At 36.2% G+C, this 22,473-nt stretch overlaps 1 protein-coding gene across 2 annotated transcripts; it reads left to right on the forward strand.

Moving 5' to 3' along the window:
- The first annotated feature begins 188 nt into the window (after positions 1 to 188).
- Positions 189 to 22,327, forward strand: Gcn5 (Gcn5 acetyltransferase). 2 transcript variants are annotated; one of them, XM_019052682.2, is made up of 15 exons: positions 189 to 330; positions 2,232 to 2,611; positions 3,508 to 3,653; positions 4,321 to 4,458; positions 5,498 to 5,643; positions 6,394 to 6,585; positions 7,805 to 7,908; positions 9,427 to 9,547; positions 12,184 to 12,367; positions 13,577 to 13,782; positions 14,250 to 14,470; positions 15,577 to 15,737; positions 17,291 to 17,515; positions 19,196 to 19,286; positions 20,483 to 22,327. In XM_019052682.2, exons 2-15 carry the CDS (start codon positions 2,269 to 2,271, stop codon positions 20,674 to 20,676), a joined length of 2,472 nt encoding a protein of 823 aa, XP_018908227.2. In that variant the 5' UTR covers positions 189 to 330; positions 2,232 to 2,268; the 3' UTR covers positions 20,677 to 22,327. The 2 variants fall into 2 exon arrangements, with proteins under 2 accessions (XP_018908227.2, XP_018908228.2); XM_019052683.2 differs by having other exon boundaries at positions 263 to 535.
- The last annotated feature ends 146 nt before the right edge of the window (positions 22,328 to 22,473 follow it).

The raw sequence follows: 22,473 nt of genomic DNA on the forward strand, positions 1-22,473 counted from the left end.
GATTTCAAAAAAGCTGCGCAATGACTGACCTGTGTGGATTGGTCTTGCTTGCCTACCTTCCCGCCGACGGCCGAAAACGTAATTTTCATGTATTCAGATGCTCTGATTCTCTCGCTCACATGCGCTCACTCACTCACTCACTCACTCACTCTCACTCACTCACTCACTCAACCCTTTTTTTTCTCTATGCACTCAACCCTCTCACTCACCCCCCCCCCCTCCTCCGTGCCATTCGATAAGACGACCGGCAGCCGAGAGAGTGCGTTGCATCCGCCGTTGTTGTACTTGTTGTTGTTCTTTACTGGCTGGTGAACAATTTTTTTTGTTTTTGTATGTTTTTTTCCAATTTTACCATGGATTTCTGTGAATTTAGTGCATTCCGTAATTTTTGAAGGCAATTATCGTTTCCTCCCAAACAATTTCATGCATCACAGTCACTTTAGAGACTCGAAGCGTTCAAATCTTCAGGGAAGACAAACCCTCAATGGGGCAGTTCTATTTGCAGTTGTAAATGCGAAGCGGAAGAAGCTTTAAGGTAACATTTCATCCGGAAGAAGTAAAATTTTGCCTGTTTTAATTGAGACAGATGTTACTGAAACTGGTATTTTGTTGATTCTCCTTGCGAGCAATGTTCTAACACAATCCGACGGTCTTGTTTAAGTAGCCGCAGTGCAGCGTGCTTTTCAATTTTTTCCAGTGAATTCATGAGTACCTATAATAATTTATTTTTAGCTGACGAATGATCTCTTCTACCTAAGGGCTTTTTTTTATGCGGATCGCACTGGAACGCGGTGGATCGCGATGAACATTGGTATTTTTTTATTCTGTTCCCCAGCCGTGATCCAAGCGTTCCAGGTGGATCAGGGTGGTACGCTGGATCGCTCTTCCGAGGTGGGGCGAGCTCACGATCCACTGTGATCCTTTGAGGAAGTTGCCGTCCCCAACAAATCAAAACAATGACAAATCTAACCAAATTACAAGTTTGGATTTTTTTATCACTTGGAACACTGTGGATCGGTCCGGATCGCTCCGGATTCCAATCCAGTGCGATCCACCTTGATCCGCGATAAAAAAAAAGCCCTCTATAACTTCTCAGACTCCACATTGTGGAATATATCAGTAGAACATGTATCTCTAATTGCAACATTGCTGATTTCTTTCCATGCAACATTTTTTAAAATTAGAAACCCAAAGCCGAATTCATACACATTTCAATCTTTCATCCAACCAAAGCGGACAAAAAGTTGGATGGGAAGTCGAATGCTTAAATACTTCATACAATAACCATAGCCGTAAGATATTGGAATTCAGGTATTTCTGTCTGTTTGGTTTGCGAATGTACAGCTTCGGCCAATGTTGGTAGGGAGATCACCTACAGTTCAACTTTCCATGTCAATTGAATGGAAAGTTGAACAGTTGTAGGCGATGTCACACTCAAGTTTCCGTCAAACTTTTTATCTGGTTGTTGTGTTCTCATGTCAGTATCACATACACAATTAAACTTTTAATTTGACAATAATGGAAGTAAAGTAAAATAAAAAGTTGAACATAGTGAATTGGACTTAATCAGATAAGACAGTACTATTTGCGGGCAAAAAAGAGCCCAAATTTAATCTTTGAAATTTGATCGTAAAGAAATTGAGTCACATCCTGTTGAAAGCCTGTGTAAAGAGCTGAACATTTTTCTTTGTTTAACCGTGTATCATGATTTCTGTCAGGGATAATTGAATTGCCACCATCAGAATCTACCCCCCTACATTGATGTCACATGGCGATGCTGCAGCTGAGTGTGTGACTTGAAAAATTAAAATGAAATATTTTTAATCACTTTTAACCGAAAAAAACATGCAGGCATTCTCAGTATCAAAAATTTGTCCGCCGGTTGAGCTTAAGACAGGCTGATTTTACATGGAATAATTATATTTCGACGGTGCAAGTCAGCAATCACATAACTCGGTTTGCGACGTCGCAGACTTCCTGTCATACTTTATTTTTTAAATGGAAAACTACTCAACGGCAATTCTTTAAAACTGTCATGATTTTTCTTCTCAATGCGAAGAAAATTCTGCAAAAACTTCAAGAAATAATGTCAATTTGCTCTCCTTTAAAAAAATGATGCAGAGGCGGAGATTTTCAGACACCGCAAACGAGTTATGTGATTGCCGACTTTCACCGTCGATTTGCATCTTACAGTTGGAATCTACAGCACATATTTTAAACGATTGTTCCAGGAGTTTATCAGCCTCCAAAACTGTGCTACCTGTTGATATGGCCTCCTCAGCAAACGACTGCAGCAAAGCCAGCACAAGTGCCAATAAAAATCCTGCACCTGTGGACTCAACAAATGTAGCAACAAATGCATCTGCTGCACCATCGCCGTCACCTAGGCAAAATAATCTTCAACGAATTCAGCAACGAAAACAGCAAGTCTACAACTGGCAGTCAGCCAAGAAGATATTAAAACTAGCCATTTATTCAGCGTGTCAGTCAGATGGCTGCAAGTGCACAGGTTGGAAAGCGCCATTGTCACCGAACAAATCACCAAGAGTGGATGTCGCCACTCAGTTAGCTAATTTTCCGGACCCATGTCGAAATTGCACACATATCCTAGGTTAGTAAATTTTGTGCTATTTACTTTCTGTCCACATAAAAGCATCTTTTTATTAAAAACATTTTCTGGGATTGGTTTTCCCCATTCTCACTCTTTTGCATCTAGGATGGTTTGATTAAGATATACCAGGGCGGGCAGGTTTAAGTGTGTTAAGTTTTTCCATTGACGTATAATACAATCTAGACCGCGCACTTGGCCGGACTTTAGGCGGGGGAGGTAAGACAGCTAGCGGGGTAAATCAGGGTAAAGACGCGCCTTCAGCCTAGTTGATACCGCCGGATATACGAGCTAAGTGTACCTGTATCAGGCAACGGCACTGGCAAGACTGGCGTTTCCACGAATTCCACCATTGTCTCGGTACATATCGCCGGTACACTTGCTGGGTGTTGCTGGGTTGCCTATCGTCTCGCTTGAAGGGAGCCTAGTCTCGCGGAAATTTCCTAATGAGCGGTCTAGATTGTATTATACGTCAATGAGTTTTTCTTGGCCTGATCGCACTCTACCATTGACCCTAAAGAAAAAAGTGCTAATTTGCAGGAAAATGAACCCATGGACAAAAAATAGATTTATTAAATTTAATTTTAAATGAAATACCTAGTGAATTAAAAAGGTAAAAAAAAAAAAAAAAAAAAAAAAAAAAAACAGATTTTGACCTATCTTACTTGTTGCAAGGAACCATGGCTTTGACATTTGGGTTTCTTTTCCCATTTTTAAATTCATTCCATCAGTCAGAGAGGTGCATGAAGACTGTAAAATTCGGATTTCTTAAGATAGATTACTAAGGGACCAATTTCGTGGCTCAAGGAGCTTTTCATTGGCTCAATACGGGCTGTTTTTTTACTTTGAGGTATCAAACATGGGTGTTTTTACTGTAAAGTTTTTAATTTATTTTCCAGGAAATCATGTATCCCATTTGAAGGCCTTGCCGGAGGAAGAAATAAATAGACTACTAGGGATGGTTGTAGATGTAGAAAATATTTTCATGTCAATGCACACGGAACAAGATGCGGACACCAAAAAAGTTTACTATTTTCTTTTTGATGTAAGTTATTTGGTTACTTTTTGTTATCCCAAAGTTATGTAAATACTTAGCTACTCAGCTTAGTCAGCCAAGTAAAAATCAAGACTTTTTTCAAAGAGTGTAATTTAGGTCTAAAGAAGGTGTCTGCAGGCCTGAAAAACCGAAAATGGCCTGGGAATTGAATGAATAAAACTGAAATTTGAAAAGTCTTGAAACTTGAAATCTAAAAAAACATCAGCCCTGTCCACACAATCAAACTAAATATCTTTCTGGTTTGGGGCTCACTGTCATGATTTACATTTTGGATAGTGAACAGAGGAATATCTTTCAATAAGAAATCGCAATTTTAGTTAATTGAGGGATTAAAACCGGAAGAATGAAGGTTTATATGTTCCTACATTTTGTACATAGTGAAATTATTGCCTTAAATTTATTTATTTTTACTTCTACGCACGGAAATTTTCAATATTTGAAAAGTCAGGGAGTGAAGATTATTCTCTTCAGGGAAAACCTGGAAAAGGAAGAGAAGTTTTTTCTGCCAAGTTCGTAGAAACCCGGCCCTTTTTAAAACCCCTGCAAGGAATGAAAACTCAAATAGGTTTTCTGGTCTGACCAGTCACTCTTGCTCGTTTTTCCTATCTAAATATTTGGCAAATATCATAATTTCTATATCGCTTTGATTTGGCAGCTCCTTCGACAATCAATTGTGAACCTAAGGAAACCTAAAGTTGAAGGGCCCCTGGGTCATCCACCTTTCGAACAGCCCAGCATAGCCAAAGCAATTCTCAATTTCGTATATTATAAATTTGCTGATAAACCTCAAGTGGTAAGTATTCAAAAAATATCATCAAGTAATAAGAATCACTTTATTGTGACAGCACTTCATTTATCTCAGGCTCAATAGCTCTGCACAGAGCCCAAAGTAGCTGTTGATGCAGGTCGTAACAAGAAAGCAAAGAGTAATGAAAGGCACCTTTTCCTATCAGATGAAATGTCTATGTATGGAAAATATGTATTTTTGACAAGAGGGAGTATCTCTTTATCTCTATTTAAGGACTTTATTGACGGTGAAACTCCAAAACCACGTATCTCCATTTGCGTTGCTGCAAACTCTCTGGATTACTTTATTTTTACATGGAGAGCTATTTTACATCAATTCTTAAAAATTTCCACAATTTTTCTTCTCTTTGTGATGCAATTTTAAAAAAAAATAAAAAATTAATAATTGATGTTAATTTGTTCTTCTTCAAAAAATAAAATAGCAGTGGAGATTTTCAAACACCACAAATGAGATGCATGGTTTAGGAGTTAATATGTTGACATAAAATAATGGTGGTCGTATCAGGTTTTACAATAAGCCATCCAGTAACGTCTGTATCAAATCATATTTTTATACATGTCTTTGAAAAAATTTGGGATGCAGAGCAAATACTAGAATTTTTCAACATTGAAATGATTAATTTTGGAAATGATACCTTCAAAATTGTATTCAACAAAATCAAAACAACAAAATGTTGATCCAATCTACTGGAAACCATACATGTAGCATCATATCACAGGGCCTTGTAACCATAGAGGTTACTAGTGCATTGTAACTTGGACGAATTCGTCCGCTAGATTGAAAAACCGAAGCTCAAGCTGATGTGGCTATAGGAAAATAGAAAGAAACAAGAACAAAAGAACAAAAAAATTAATTGACTCATTGTTTTCAATTCACAGTTGAATCAGTATCTGATTTTAAATAACACCTTCTTTAATCGCAAATACATATCCTACAGTCTAAAGTGAACTATGAGTGAATATAGGTAATGAGCATCATCTGTGGATTTTATATATTCATTAATTTTAATAATTTTCTTTCACAGGAGTGGCAAATGATGCATGATTTAGCGAAAATGTTTTTACACTGTTTGAATCATTGGAATTTTGAAACACCCTCAACCAAAAAAGCAGATGCATCAACAGAGGAAGATGCATCAGAAATGACTGCATATACAACAAACTACACGAGGTCAGTACTTCTACTCTTTGCAACATACCAGCTCCTGACCATGCAAAATCCTTAATTTGCAGTTGTACACCTTCTGTGCATTCGTCTGTAAACCTGTGTAGCATCTTAATAAGGTGCATTATGAAAACAGAAAAGCTTTAGCATGTCTTTCAGTAATTAAGATGCACGGCTTAAGGTCTAGGCTGAATATTTTCGAAGCGGCTGATTCTACTAAAAAAATGCAGAGAACAACTTCACCATATTTTTCAAGTTTTTTTCCAAATCTGATCAAAACTGCAATTTTTCGAACATATATTCAAAATTCGATTTATTTTCAGTAAGGTACCCCCAAAACCCCTCCAAAATGTTTCCAATTTCATTTTTCACCTGAATTTTTGATTCGGCATGAAAAGTTACTTCTGAAGTCAAATTTTCATGATGATTGGCCCAAAATTTCCCCTAATTTGGAACAAACATATATTTTTCTAAAACTTTTTGTGGCAGTAGCTCGGTGGGGTTTGATTTAAGGACCCATGTTTATGAGCAAAAAAGTCTATTTTTGACTTAAAAAATCTGTAATCTTACTGGTTAAGCCTGAGACAACCTGTTACTTGGAAACTCTTCAAAATAGTGAGTATAAAGAAGCGTATTAGTTAATGGTTTGCATATATTTCATACCTCTCTGAATATTTAAAATAAATCTGATGATTTTGGCACAACTTGATTAAATTTTGATATCACCTTTTTATTAATTTTTTTTTCTTTTCACAGGTGGCTGATATTTTGTCAAGTTCCAGCTTTTTGTGACTCACTTCCACATTTTGAAACTGCTCTTGTGTTCGGGCGGACGTTACTTTGTGCTGTGTTCAGGACAGTTCGGAGACAGCTTATGGAAAGGTGCCGAAGTGATCGGGATAAAATGCCACCAGAAAAGAGAGATCTTGTTCTTACGCATTTCCCCAAGTGAGTTACTTCATCTAAAACCTCAATAATTGTAAAGGAAATTAGAGATCAAGCGAGCATGACCCACTTAAGATGTTGTCAGAGGGTCTTTTCTCACATCCACAGTTTAATATTTTTTCTATTTTTCTTGATCTTTGATGTTCTATAATGTAATATATATATATATTATATTATAGTATTTCTATATTATAGTAGATCTATATTATAGTAGCTCTAAAATATTCTAACCTTATTATACTTTATCTATTTCTATACCTGCTAATTTTTGTTAATCACTTGCTGTCAGTCATCAGCATGCCTTTTTGTGAAAAAGGTAAAAACTAAAAAAATTGCTCGAAATTGGTAGAAGATAAGTTCAAATGGATCACCTCCTTTTTATAGACACTAGGGGGCTCTGATCCCTGACCACTGCGCAACCCTACCCCCAGGGCAGCACCCCCAAAAGTCCGCTTTGCGGCTGGCAAAATTGTCGAATTCGCTCGGATGAAACAAACTGATATTGCTTAAAATATATTAAAAATTTAAAATCATCCTCATCAATCAACAACTAAAATCAAATAAAAAATAAAAAGATACCTCATCGAAAACTGAAAGCAAAAAAAAAATCAGACGAACCAAATTGAAATCGACTACTCTCAACCTAGTAAGAAAATTCAACCCCCCCCCCCCCAAAAAAAAACAGAGTAATACTCAGAATTTAAAAAAAAAAAAAAACCCCTCGATTAATACCTAATAATAAAATAATGAGAGGATGCGGGCCAACCACGAAGGGATTAAAAAAGAACAGAGGATGGAAGCTGGAGTCAACAACAACGCAAAGGGAAACCCACTAAGGTTCCTACACCCCCCCGATCCCACCCACATTCGTGGGTTTCCCACTTATGGACTTTAAACTCCCCTTCCTTGCCCCATCCATCGAGCGTCTTAAAAATAATTTTATTAGAATAGAGAGGATTTTATCGATAAAAATTTTCCCTCGGCAAGGGTTGGGGGCCATAACCTTTATAACTCAATGCTAATATTTAATACTTATCCATGAATTCGAGTATTTTCATTGTTTTGTCCACTATTAGACAACTTTTTCCTCTTTTCTTCACCGTAAATTAGTTTCTTTTTCTACTGTAGCACCATCCTCCAACTTTACTCTCTCTTAGATTTTATATTACAAAATTTTATCTTTTTATTCTCGTCTCTAATCTCTATTTTATTTTGCTATTAGGTTTTTAGCACTTGTAGAAGAAGAAATTTATTCAGATTCGTCTCCCATTTGGGATCCTGAATATCGACCTGCTCCACCTCGCCACCTACAGTCCTCAGAAAAAGGTAGTCTGTTCTTTTCTCCTTCTATTTTGATTCTCAACTAGGATTGGGTACTGGCCTGTGAAAAGGTTATGTGTTGTATATTGGTTAAAGTCGTGTCTTGAGTCAATAAGATGACCTTATCAACTTTCTAGAGGACTTACAAAACCAAAAGAAACAAAAGCTAAATAAAACTAACGGAAAAAATTGAGCTGACAAACTGTGAGTCGGATGAATAAAAGAGAAAATAGAATCAGAAAATTAAAAAACTCAGATGAAAAACTCACTGAAATAAATTAAAGTACAGTCGAACCTCGATAACTCGAAAACCTCAATAACTCAAAGAAAATGTCCGTTCCCTTCCGCAGAAGGCCAAAATCCTCGATAACTCGAAAAATTTGTTCCGTTAACTCGAAGACATTTGAGGCTCATTTGTACCTCAGTAACTCGAAGGAATTGGCGGTTTACCTTTATAACTCGAAGGCAACTACCATGTATCAAATATGTACCTCAGTAACTCGAAGGAGTTGGAGAAAAACCTCTATAACTCGAAGGATGCTTCGGCCCACTGGGGGGGGGGGGGGGTGACTGGTTTGCTGAGTGATGAGGATATACTGGCCTCTGTTTCGGCAGATAACAACGAAGAAATCGACGATGAAGATGACGAGCCTCTTGTCACAAAACCAGTGGTGCCAAATAAGCAGGCAAAGAGCATACTTACTACACTCCGAGATTTTGTGGAGCAACTGCCTAATGTTAGTGATGATGTTTTTTCTGCTTTGGTAACACTTGAAAATGAGGTAGATAGACACCGTTTGCAACACTTGCAGCAGAGCAGAATAACTCAGTTTTTTAAAATTTAATTCTTGATCTTTGTGTACATATTTTTTCCAATAATAAACCATTGTCCTACCCCAATCGGACGTGGGGTTAAATATTAGTTCCTACTTTCATTCCCCAATATTCCCTTATTATGATAACGTAAAACAAATAACGGTTTTTTTTTTCTAAATTGACCTAGCACCAACCTCGAACCCCCAACCTCGATAACTCGAATTTTTCATCTCCAAACCTCGTTAACTCGAAACCTCGATAATCTCGAAACCTCAATAACTCGAATTTTATCATCGCTTCCCTTCAGCTTCGAGTTATCGAGGTTCGACTGTAATTGCCTATGCGCTTCAGAAAATCAGCATCAGAATTTCAGCCTTAAATAAGGGACTGCATGGTTTCAAAATACACAGATGTTTACTTCAATTCATTTTGTGAGTTCGACTGAGAGTTTTTCAATTTTTCAATTCTCCTTTCTCTCTTTTTTGGAGGACAATTCTCTCTTTTTATCAGGTGTAATTTTTATTTGCTTATTTGATGCTATCCATATTCTCATGATTCTTGCTTTAAGATTACTAGCAAATGAAAAGATAAGATTATAAAATAAAGAAATACATACTGCTATTCTCTTTGCCCAAAATATTTTTTCCTGGCTTTAACAAATGAATTTACTTTGCACTAAGAAAACTAAAAACATTATTCTCTCCACAGGTGTCCGCCGTCCAGGTGAATTTGAGAAACTGACAGCTCCTACCAATGAAAAAAATAATTTTTCAACGGTTAACATTAGCTTAGGGATGGGGAAGAAGTTGAAATTAGACCCTTCCTTAGCGTAAGTTTGCTTCAAATACTCACTAAAATTTTTTAATGCCTATCTAAATACCAACATTAAAATGCAATTCCTCAGTTGGATAAAGTAACATTTCTTATGAGGTTGTCCAGTAAATTTCAATTCTTCTCAATGATTTTAAGGGACAAAAAACGAGTTGAAAGTTACTTGATTTTAGCTTCCACCTCTATGCGCATTGTTGAGCAAGGCAAAATGGTCTCCAAAGAGATCGATCCGATTGCGGTCGCTGCGCTGACTAAAAATGTAAAGAAAAAATCCAAAGAAATTTCTGTTAACTAAGTGCACCCTCTACTTTTCAAAAATGTAAGAATTAAAAATGAGCAAACAAGCTCATTAAGCCACATGTTCAAAAAACTCTAATTATGCAATGCCAATAAGGAGGTTATTTAGAAACTCAAATTTTATGGTTTTATGGTATTCAATATGTACAAATTATTGGTTTTCTTACCTGACTTTGCTTAAATTTCTTCGAATGAGATTTATACCTTTGCAGAATTTTTAAAAACATAGTGGCTGAGACAAAATTTGTCCTAGTTTTTAAAAATGAGAGTTTTTAATACAGCCTGGTTTTGCATCACATGATTCAATCAATCTGATAATACTACACTCAGAGAGAAAGTGCAGTAATGTACATAGGGTGTTCAAAAAATTTTGCACACTTTCGGATTTTGAGCGGACGAAAGCAGCTATCGATTTGCAGTTTATGTGTGCTTAAAGTAGACGTAATTATCCATAAAACAAGACCAATAACAACTCTCTAGATTAAAAAATGACAGAGATACAGGGTTTTGAAAATGACATGTAGCGTGACCGCCTCCAGGATTTTTAGCTACAAATATGTTTATCAAGGGGAAAAAAGTTAAATGAGAATTGAGTGTTTTCATTAAAAAAACTTATAAAATCTTACAGAAATTGACGAACTTCAAGTTTCTTCATCGGATGACACGGATGACTCAACATTCGGCTGTTTTTCGAAGTATTTTCCACCACTTTGAACACAAAGCTTCAGCAGTTCTGCCAACTTCACAAGGATCGTCTTTTCGAAGTCCTCTTGACTGAGGGTTTTGAAGCAGTTTTGAACAGCGGTTTTGATCTAGGCTTTGGAATGGCTCTTTCCTAAGTTAAAGACATTCTGAGAGGCACATGGTTTGATTCCATAGCCTAGATCAAAACCGCTGTTCGAAAATGCTTCAAAACCCTCCCTTAAGAAGACTTCGAAAAGACGATCCTTGTGAATTGGACAGAGCGGCTGAAGCTTTGTGTTCAAAGTGGTGGAAAATACTTCGAAAAACAGCCGAATGTTGAGTCATCCGTTTCATCCGATGAAAAAACTTGAAGTTCGTCAGTTTCCGTAAGATTTTGTATGTTTTTTCAATGAAAACACTCAATTCTCATTTAACTTTTTTCCCCTTGATAAACATATCGGTAGCTAAAAATCCTGGAGGCGGTCACGCTACATGTCATTTTTAGAACCCTGTATCTCTGTCATTTTTTAAGCTAGAGAGTTGTTCTTGGTCTTGTTTTATTGGTAATTACGTCTACTTCAAGCACACATAAACCGCAAATCGATAGCTGCTTTCGTTCGCTCAAAATCCGGAAGTGTGCAAAACTTTTTGAACACCCTATGTAGATGGTTTTAAGAACAGTATTTATCTCAATTTTTTTCTTTTTCTGCCGCAATGTGTAGGAATTTAAGTTCCATAACTAACTGAATTTAAGTTTTGATTGGATGAAATTTAGTTCATTACTTTTCTTCCTTTTTTTTTTCATCATGACATATTCATGCATATTCTGAGCAAAATGTTTGCAATGGGTCTGTTGCACTCAAGAGATACAGCCAACTGAATACACTTTTTAGGGGTAAATTTGCCCAAAAACCATGTTGGGCCTGCCCATGAAAATGTGGAAAAGCCCCCAAAAATGTAGAAAGGGGGAATATTTTGAAGGATTACAAGTCGAAAGTCTACAAAAAACAGAAAAGAAGTCATCTACTTTTAAATTGGTGGGAAATTTTGTGGGAAACTGATGAGAAAAATATGGAAAGCCGGTGAGTGAGCGTGTGAAAATGTGAAAGCTCAAAGATTCTGTACCCCTGAAACAACATCGTTTGTATTCAGCAACCGAACAACGTAAAGCTCCTCAAATCTTATTATACCATGAAATCTTCCCAGGTCCAACGATTTTCCATTTATTGCAATTTGGAACTCCAGTAGAAATTTAAAAATTTTGAGTTTTTATTCCTCCTAAATCTTAATTTTCTTAGATTCCTTGTATTAGCAAAAAAAAGATTCTCAATCTACATTTTTGCAGTCATGAAGGTTTTTTTTTCCATTTCAGCTAGTAGATCAGGCTCGAAACAAAGTGCACCTACTTTAGCATATTGATAACAAAGGCGCCATCTGGTTTTAAAAATTGTTTTACCTTGCAGTTTTTTAGACTGTCACAGCTCACCAGTTCGAATAAGGAAGAAAATTACTGTAAAATCTGAAATGATAAGTGACATTACTTGATAAATCAACATAGTGCCACCATTCTCCTGCTTCCTCCCTTCTGTGCATCTCCACATCAAAAATTATTCCCCATGACTCATTATCTATCTTTGTTTTTTTTTTACATAGTGATGATTCTCAAAAAGAGACTAGTGAATCAAAAAATCGCTCTGATCGAGTGAGTGGAGCTGACAGCAAAAGTCGGAAGTCGGATCCACTATGTGGCCCTGAAATAATAGGGGATCCAACAGAGGAGGAAGTTGTTGAAATCAATGCCAAAATCAACAATCTGAAACAGAACTGCGGCCTAGAGGTGATACTTCTTTGTGATACTTTCTAGATTAATATTCAAGGATTCTGCTAACTGGTTCATTGTTGATCATAATGGTGTGAGTTACCAGGTTGTGCGATAAAATAAGGATATAAAAAGTGGGTTTACTATCCTCATTTTATGAGAAAAGTGCCGATTTTTCAGCACAATCTGACAACAATGAATGATTGGACAGCTTTGGAATTTTCCAATCGCTTCTATAAAGCGATTGCATCTGCAAGCAACATGACTTCGATCAACCAGAGCTAAGGCTTTTGACATTTTAGGGAGGGGAAGGGGGGTCTGTTTTTTTTTTTAAAAAAAAATTGCATTTTTGTAAATTTTTAATCTTACTTTCAGTTTTTAGGAGAATTTTTGGTGCCTGTAGTTCAACTGATATTTAGTCTGTATTTTGATTTTTGATTCAACCAATGCTGTACCCTCAAAAAGCAATAATTGGGAAACTTTGGTGCCATTTTCTGGGGCTTAAGAAAGTCCTAATCGTAGCACCATAATAAGGGACATTTTTCCGAATCTGAAGGAAAATTTAAGAGTATAACTTTGGGATTATATCCTCGAAAGTGATTAAAATGTTTGTCCCTACAAATAATACAAAATATGAGGGAAATTTCACCATTTTGACAAACTTCAAGGTAGATTAGGACCTACTTTTAATTTTGCAAAATCCCAAATATTTTTTTCGCCTGCAATCCGTAATTTCTGTAGTGACAAATCATATTAATCTCTTGTTTGGATCTATTCCGGAAGCTATACTCTCTAATTTTATTTTAGGTTCGGAAAAATTGTCCTTTTTATGATATTCTGGACTAGGTCTCCTCAAACTTCCCTTACTCACAACAAAAACTATATGGACGTATCTATGTTAAACGGGACTATGTTCCATGCAAACCCTATGCACATAGTTCCTTTTAGCATAAATACATTCATATAGGGCCTTCCTAAGAAAAAGAGCTGATTAAGGAACGACTATGAATACAACTCATAGCACCGTGTAAGATTTTACTTTTTGGATGATCCCTGTATCATTTTGAATTAAGTCTCTGCTTGAGTTAAATTCACTTGAGTATTTTTCCCTAAGACCTTTAAATTCATTTTTTTTTCTTAATCAAAAAATATTAAAATTCTGAGGTCAACCTAAGGCCAATACCTTCACTGCTGTGTTGAAAATCCAAACTTATCAAATATTTCCAGGCTGTTTTTGCTGACAATGGTCCCAGAGATGAGCTACCCAAAATAGAAGAAGCAAGAGGAATGATCGAACTTCAGTTAGTTGGTAATAGTTTATCACAGCCAGTTAGTCAAGACACTATGATGTGGCTGATAGGTCTTCAAAATCTGTTCTCTTACCAATTACCAAAGATGCCAAAACATTACATCACTAGGCTGGTTTTCGATCCGTAAGTTTTTTATTTTTGTGTGAACTCATTTTTTTAGAGAGATTCCTCTCTTGAAATTTTCAAAGGAATTAGAGATCATAATGTACACTCTTTTCGTATGGATGTAATCATATTTATTTTAACATGCACTCTCAAAAGCCTCATTCACACTGTTCTCTGTTGCTCTGCAACAACTAGCCGCCCAAGTCCCCTATCCTCCCAAAGCCCTTCAGAGAGTTGGCTTTCTCTAATTTCTTTCAAAACTCCCTGTTTTCATTTTTTTACTGGGCGTACACTTTTACAATCAAACTTATTGTCGTCCTCATTTTGTCTTTCCAAAACAATTCCTTGAGTCTCTTTTCAGTGGTGCAAAAATTATACAAAGCTTCTCTAGTTTTATGAGGAACATCTTACAGGTCCTATCATTATATTTAGTAATTCAACACACAGTCTTGTTAAGTAACTTCTAATCGTCATTATTTTTCCAGGAAACAAAAAACACTAGCTTTGATAAAGCATGGTAGACCAATCGGTGGAATTTGTTTCCGCATGTTTCCAGAACAAGGATTTTCAGAAATAGTTTTCTGTGCTGTCAGCTCAAATGAGCAAGTGAAAGGATATGGTACTCATCTGATGAATCATCTTAAAGATTACCACATCCAGATAAATATTCACCACTTTTTAACTTTTGCTGATGCTTATGCCATAGGTACGTCTTTCTTTTGTAGAACTATTTCCAAAACTTAATGTTAAATCTTAAATCCAAAGCGAAATCTTTTCAATCTTATCGAATACTTATATAGGTAAATATGTTATCTTCTCCGAAGGTGCTTGTAGTTAAAATATTGTGGATAATAATTGTAAGGAGTCCCCAGAAAAATTTAAAAAGGAAAAAATACATACCCTCAAAAACGAGTCAGCAGTAGGTAACCCCTAAAGGATCGAAATATTTGGCCTCTTTGCAGCAAAATTTTCTAGCATTGTGTTTTCATATTGTCTCAAATATGTGAACAGGATTTCTTGTAAGATTGATGTTTTCGACAGGAAAAGGGTGCTTATGTGTTGTAGGGAGAACGAATTTTCTGCATCCTTGTACCATAAGCTATCCAATAATATATTGTTTACAAATATTTGAATTAAAGCAAAATAAAGACCATGGAGTGGGAGTGAAACACTGACTCTGTAGCGTTCCTGTGTGTCAAAGACCGCTTATCACTGCACAGCAATATGTATTGGACATTTCAGCGCTTCTGTTATCCACGACTTTCTGTTTCATGGACAATGGCTGAAATTGTTTGTTTTTTTTTTTTCCGGTTAAAATAAGAAATGAGATGTGTTTTCAAAATTTCACCCCTCTTACTCACCACTTCTTTTTTTTAAAGAAAGGAACAAGAAACCACAAGTGGCAGGTATTGGAAGGCGAAACAACTGTATTCTTTAGTGGCAGCTGTCAGAAAAAAATGCATATCGAAAAATAACAGGAGGCGATTGAATTTGTATTAGTATGATGAAGATAGAAAATAGGCCATGAAATACCAAAAACTGGAGCAATTCTTGCACAACAGTGTTGTCTCAGTGAATATCAACTTGTGAATTGTGATTGGTGTGATATAATCTGCATCTATTTTTATTTAGATTCCATTCATCATTAAACTGCTTAGTAGCTAAAATTTTTACTGCCTCTACGTGGTTAAAAATGGTTAAAAAATCCTGTGGTAGCGAACTTATGATAGTCTTCAAAAAAAGCCCATCACTGCTTTGTTACCTCCTCTAAACTTACATGATCACAAACTGTATCACTTCTGATTCTTCTAGGTTACTTCAAGAAACAGGGGTTCAGTAAGGATATTAAGCTGAATCGAGCCGTCTACCAAGATTTAATAAAGGATTATGATGGTGCAACGCTCATGCACTGTCAGTTGAATCCAAAGATTGTTTACACTGAATTTACCAGTGTTATTCGCAAACAGCGTGAGGTAAGTCAGTTAGTAATTTATGATTTGTTACGAATTCAGTATTTGTATGCTGAAAAGAGAGATCATATAGTAATGTCAGGCAAAACTGATAAAAGTTGCTTAATGATTGTGCAAGCTAAATGGATGTTTCATTTTGGAGTTATTTAGTGTCTTGGTTTTTAAATTGTGAAGCAACTATTAAAAAGTCTTTTTATACGAGTCTTTTTACTGTATAATGGAAGAAATTACTATTACCTGTGTCATTAGTCAGGCACTTTGTGTGGAGGCAGGTTGAAACGTAAAGGTATTTTTGTATATTGTAAGATGTGTACTGAACTTTCCCCTCCAGGTACTTAAATTCTTACATTTTGCCTCCACCGTGCATATCTCTTTTGCACCTTTTCTCTACGCCATGCGAATAATTAACAGTAAAGAGAATTTTCCATAAGATATGGGCAAGCTCGCATTGAGTCTCAACTCTTAAGTATTTTTTGAGATCTTAAAGGAGATTCGCAATAGGAATGTAATCTACGACACGAAAAGTGGCGGCTGAGGGGCAGAGTTTGGTGAGCGGCTCGATCTATTGCTTAAGGGTTGGTTGGCTGCGGCAAGCCTGAGCCCTCTGAATGTACCAATATACCTGTGTTTCAACCCTTAAACAGTAAATTTAGCTGCTCACCTGACCCCACCCCTCAGCCGCCACTTTTTGTGTCATAGACTAAAGCAGCCCTATTATGTTTCTTACAAAATTTCATGTTGGTTTGGTTGATTCAATAAAAAATCTTATGTCTTTGCAAGATCTTCATTTATTAAAGAATCCGTAAGCTTGACCAATGGTTTACGTCGTCAAACAGTTCCACACTAAATGAGAATGTGAAATGGACTGCACAAGATGCAGATAAAAGAAAGAAAAAATATAATTCACAACTCACTTCCAATTAAAATTTTTTTAAAACGATTTTTACTTTGGACCAGTTTTGAACATGTAGCTCATTTTCAGCAATAACTGCAGCTGCTGATATCGCTAAAGTTATCGTCGAAGATGAACCACATGCATCTTTTAGAAGAGCTGAGGACTAATCTCTTTTAATATCAAATCAACTTATTTCATTTTTTTCATCATTATATATGGACTGACTTAAGCAGAAAGGAACCAACCCACATATTGGAAAAAATTGAGTTATGAGTGGTTTTGAACTCAACCACTGCTCTACTATCTATCGCCAAAAATTCAAAGTTTTTGCTGGAGAAAATTTTGCAGAAATTGAACTCGAAGTTTATCTTTTACATTGAGTCTTATGCAGGAGCCAAACTTTAAACCTCTTTCTCTCGGTTCCATCCCGATGTGGCTTGGTTCATTTCTGTTTAACTCCGTCCATATCTAAGTTGACTATGAGCGAATAAATATTACAATGTTGGCTATATTTATTTGCATTTTCTTCAAAAAAACTTTTAAATCGTAACTACATACCAACCTGAACTTAGCTTTTTCTATAAAAACAACGATTTAATAGAAAAACAAAGCCTCTCATAGGAGAAAATTTTTAGATTTTAATTGTGAGTCTCCATTTCAGATCATCAAGTATATAATTGAATCAAGAAATTCACAAGCTCAACAGGTCTATCCAGGGTTGACTTGTTTCAAAGAAGGCGTTCGTCCAATTCCTGTTGAGTCAATCCCTGGTATCCAAGAAACTGGTTGGCGGCCTGCTGCGCGCATGACTCGAGTGAACAGGATGACGGAAGAATGTTCTGACCCAGATACATTAGCAAAGAATTTCAGTATTATTCTCAATACTGTAAGTCAGTCACTATCAAAGGGCAGTTTAAAGTTGCCACCTACGATTAGGCTGATCTTTTTCACAGACTCTTTAAACAATTTAATTATACTTCTTTCCTCTTCTTGTCCCGCTTTGAGCTACGAGGACCCAGAGCAAAGCGGAAAACCTTTGCCCTGGCCGTCGGCTTTAAAGTATTGATCTTCCTTTTGAGAAATTTTTCTTAACTCGTTATGATGCTGTATGTCAAATTTCACTGCCTAAAACCAACCCCAAATTTTTTTTTGAGTTTTTCGCTGAAGTATGTATCTCTTCCTTTCTTTGTCTTTCTATAAATGATTACCAAAGCTCGGATAAAAGGCTGTTAAAAGATTTCAAATGTATGGAAGGCTAGTAAAGCTCAAACGGAGTAGATTTTCAACAACAGTCCCAAAAGTTTAGCACTTCCCATCACAACTAGATTTTAACAGAACATTGAAATTTTACATTCAGTCACCAGTGATCATTCCCCCATAGGTTAAGAAGTGCCCGAACCCTTTCTTGTTCACTGTGGAAGAGGAGCAAACACGTTTGTAATAGATTTGTCTAAAGAGTTTGTGATGTAGAAAAATTCAGCCCAATCAGATGTTGCAGCTTTACTTTTTTTGTTTGGAATTATTTTTCTTGTCATCCCTGAATAATTTTGCACTCACGGAAGAGAAAAAAACAATTTGAGATTATGTACAGTAAAAAATGTTAAGGTTTGAGAACCAACTAATAGTACATATGATAAATAAGATTTTCCCTCTTATGTTTACCGTCATTAAAATCTCATCAAAAATTGATATTTCAGCCGACTGTTTCCTAAAGATCATCTTTTACAAACATCAATATGATTCGTCTTTAATATTTTACAACCTATTAAACATCAAAAACATTAAGAAGCACTCTTGGTAATACATATTTGCAAAGGCAGAAACCTCCAACTTGATTCAGCTCCAATCAAGGAGCCCGACGATTTGTATTAGTGAAGGTAAATAAGGTAACCAGTATTATCTCGTCATACGTATGATGAAATCCTTAAATTTCCAAAAGGACTGTGAATCATGTTTGCCTTTCCTAACTTATTTCTGGATTGGATAAAATATGAAAAGCCTTGTTACTCCCAAAAATGAAAAAAGGAAGTATCTGCTTCTTTTAAAACTCAATGAAAAATGTTCATGAAGTCCATGTTCAATTTCTGAACAAATAAGCCTTATATATGTACTATCTGTTGTCCTTACCAGCACTTACAAGCAATGCTGTCCAGGGATTTTTCCCTCAATAGACTGTGAGGAAAACTATTGTTACGATTTGCCTCTCACTTTTAGCGAAGTAACCGATATTTTTTTTTTTTTAAATAATTCCAAAAAATTATTTTTGATTTATTTTCTTGTTCTTTCATATAGTTGTAGAGCAGTGGTGTTCCTTGCAACTTCAGTCTCTGTCACAGAAAAAAGTTACACCTAAGTATGGTGGATGTACTTTTTTCAGTGCATTCACTGTTTTTTCTATAATTTCTTTGGGGAAGGTTTCTTATGTATCTAAACCAACTAAGCTTAATGCAGCGAGTATTCCATAGCCAAAAGATTTGACACATGCCATTTTCACTGATGAAGCCTCATTTATTCATGATCAAATAAATAAATAAATAATATGTAATGCTGGGTGTTCTTTTTCCAGATAAAAAATCATGATTTTGCTTGGCCTTTCTTGGAGCCTGTTAAGACTGAAATTGCTGCTGATTATTATGACCACATAAAATATCCAATGGGTGAGTATTGCTTTCGTATAAACTTCTTTATTAGCTTTCAAAAAATGTAATGTCAGTGACACAATATGAAGCACCGTCATTCAGTTAAAATCTCTCAAGCACCCTTCAAATAGGATGCTCTGAAATTTAGGATTTTCGGTCAAAATCGTACGTTTGTTTCTCCTCCATTCGTTACTCCATTTCCCATTCCCTCCCAAAGCACATTTTCTGCCCACCTAGACCAATCTTCACAATTTGACGCAGGAGACAATCTTAAACTGTCAAAAACCCTGCACTCTTTAATAGGAAATTGCCGCCTTCAAGGATTAAGTTATAAGAAGCTCTTTTGGAAGAGGAAGCACTCTGGGTTCCATAAAAGAGCCATGCGTTTTTTCAATGTGCTGTATCTCAGAATCTACAAGTCTGATTGTTATTTTCTAAGTTCCATTTTAAGGTTACAATGCTCATAAATTTCTCTGTATGAAGCACACATGAATGGATATTGGGAAAAATTAAAAAATTTCTAGGTTATATAATTATTTAACAGGCGTAAAAATGGATTTTTTCACCTGAAGCAACATTGACAGAAAGTCATCTCCTTTGTTGTATTTGTACAAAAACCGTTTTTGCACATTAAAAAATCGACCCGCTAGAGCATTTAAAGTGAAGCGTTGCAGCTGGCGGCAGGGAATGAAAATGGTGCAATGGTGACTATTATTGTGTTACACAAGTCTTAAGTGCTCCATATCTCCGCAACTTCTTATTCGATTTCCATATTTTTGGGCTTGTTCAAAAGCAATGTTTAAGGCCATAAAATATATTGGATATTTTTCTTTGATGGATATTCAACTGGAAATGGTGCGAAATTCGCGATGCGAATTCGTGGTGCGATGGTGCTTGTTGAAAACTTGACCAGGATCGATGAGTTTAATGCCGTAAAAAATTTGGAAATCGGTGTGGAAACACACCCCATAAACAGTTTGCTGGGTCCTGAAAACATCAGCTTTTTTGGCAAGTCAGCTGTGTGTAGGGTAGGGGAACACTGTAATGCAAGGAATATAAGCTATCTCTTCTTAGACTTTTTCACGTATCGGTGCCTATTGAGACTCTAAATTATATGGAATATTTATTTCACAGCACGCTTCATAGTATAACAGTTTGTATTTGCTCAATGATTTTTAGTCCCAAGATAAGTAATTATTATCTGTTTCTTTCAGATTTGGGCACAATGACTAAACGGCTGAAAGCTGGATACTATGTCACACGAAGATTATTCATAGCTGATATGACCCGTATATTTTCTAATTGCCGGCAATATAACAAGCCTGACACACAGTATTATACTTGGGGTAACACGCTAGAAAAATATTTTCAAACTAAAATGAAAGAAATGGGTCTGTGGGACAAATGAATTGTTCTCAATGGTAGCTCCTTCAATATCTTTGTCAAATGCATTTCACCAAAGATAAGGCAGAAAGAAAACAGGAACTGAACAGTACATATTTCAAAGGAAGAAATTGGCTCTGATGGCATTATTAATTTCAGTTAATTAAGCTTGAGCAAGCTTACCTAATTTCTCAGTGAAAAATTGTGACCTAGATTAATATGATGGGTCAGTTGCGCTGGTCACAGAATTGTGTTTTGATGCTTAATTCCTTTAGATTAGCGAAAAATAATAAAATCTGTCTAAACCACAACTTTCTACGTTCAGTATTAACCAAGACACTTTGACAAGTCAGGCTTTTGACGTCATCCACCGCCGCAGTGACACCCTTGGTTTCTTCCTCTTCTGTTCGATCAGTGGTACAGAGAGTGCAACGCAAAACTTCAACGACATTAAACGTAAACAAACTGAAGAAACAGGAGGATTCGCACTTTAAAGATCTTCTTATCAGGAGATAACGCACTCGCCGCGAAGAGATTAGGCGGTCAGTCAGTTCACCTCTGTTTGTTCACTTGTAACGTCGCTGAGGTTTCGCGTTGCACCCTCTGCATCACTGATCAAACAAAAGAGGAAGAAACCAAGGGTGTCACTGCTATGGTGGATGACGTCAAAAACCTGACTTGTCAAAGTGCAATGTCTCGGTTAATATTGCACGTAGAAAGTTGCGGTTTGGACGGATCTTATTACTTTCAACTAACCTACAAGAATCAAGCATCAAAACACGATTCTGTGACCAAAGCAACTGACCCATTGTATACCTCTCTGATCAATCCTTTTTTGGTTGCTTTGAGGGGAATCTTCAATAGCTTATGTGTTGCAGTCTCCTGGCTGACTTTTGAAGTGAAGCACACCATTCTTGCTTTTTTACTGATTTGAAGTGTTGCCAATCTTGTTTAGCCTTCTGTTTAAAAAAAAAAACCAAGATTGTTGGTAGGGGCCATATTCAACAAATTTCGTTGGAGGAGGGATGCTCATTAGTTGGACTGAGTTTAACTAAAATGAACCAAATCATATCCAATCAAACTGAGAAAAAGAGGTTTGGAGTTTGATGCCTCCCTATGACTTAATGTTATAGGTAGTGTTGACACCTTTTTTCAGTCAGAATTTTTTTTCTCGATTTTGAATTTTTGTCAGGAGACATAAGAAAGTTGGTTAAGTCGAAAACCACTCCGAACACTGGCCCCACGCCCTCTCCCAAAATGTGACTTACTTCTTCTCTGTTTAAATCAGTTCTTTTTAAATGATGGACAAAAAGAAAATTTTTAGGAAAGGTAGCAACATGAGGGGCAACTAATAATTTTCTCACTTCAGTTTGTACTCGCTGACCCTTCTTAGTAACATTTAGCATGGAGTATATATTGTTTTTTAGGCTCATTTTATTTCACAGCCTGGGTATGTGAAAGGTCCTACAATTTCATCAAGAGAGAGCTCTAAGAGTTCGTGCGTTGAGAATCAAACTTATCAGCCTTTAGATTGAAAAATAAGGAATTAACTAATTTTTTTGAACTATTTACAATTTTTATTTCAGAATGTGTGGTAGAAAAATCTATATTTCTGATCAATGATTTGTGATTTTTATGTGACACAGACAAAAGAAAAAAAAATTAATCATTGCCAATTCCAGAGTTTTGTTTTCTCTCCTAACTTGTTTAATTTTTTCAACCCCCACCCGAACAACTATCGATTCAACTCAACTGGTTTACTAGGAAAGTATTGACCATACATTAGTTTAAGCAAAGTATCACTGAAATCAGTCAATTTCCG

Source organism: Bemisia tabaci, chromosome 5 (assembly GCF_918797505.1).
Source record: "Bemisia tabaci chromosome 5, PGI_BMITA_v3".
In the NCBI taxonomy this organism is placed as follows: domain Eukaryota; kingdom Metazoa; phylum Arthropoda; class Insecta; order Hemiptera; family Aleyrodidae; genus Bemisia; species Bemisia tabaci.

What these genes read in the sequence shown, in the direction of transcription:
- Gcn5 (XM_019052682.2), top strand. Translation starts at nt 2,269, where the DNA reads ATGGCCTCCTCAGCAAACGACTGCAGCAAAGCCAGCACAAGTGCCAAT. An exon ending in AACAGAACTGCGGCCTAGAG is followed by an intron (nt 12,368 to 13,576) that starts GTGATACTTCTT and finishes AAATATTTCCAG; the next exon opens with GCTGTTTTTGCTGACAATGG. An exon ending in TGCTGATGCTTATGCCATAG is followed by an intron (nt 14,471 to 15,576) that starts GTACGTCTTTCT and finishes TGATTCTTCTAG; the next exon opens with GTTACTTCAAGAAACAGGGG.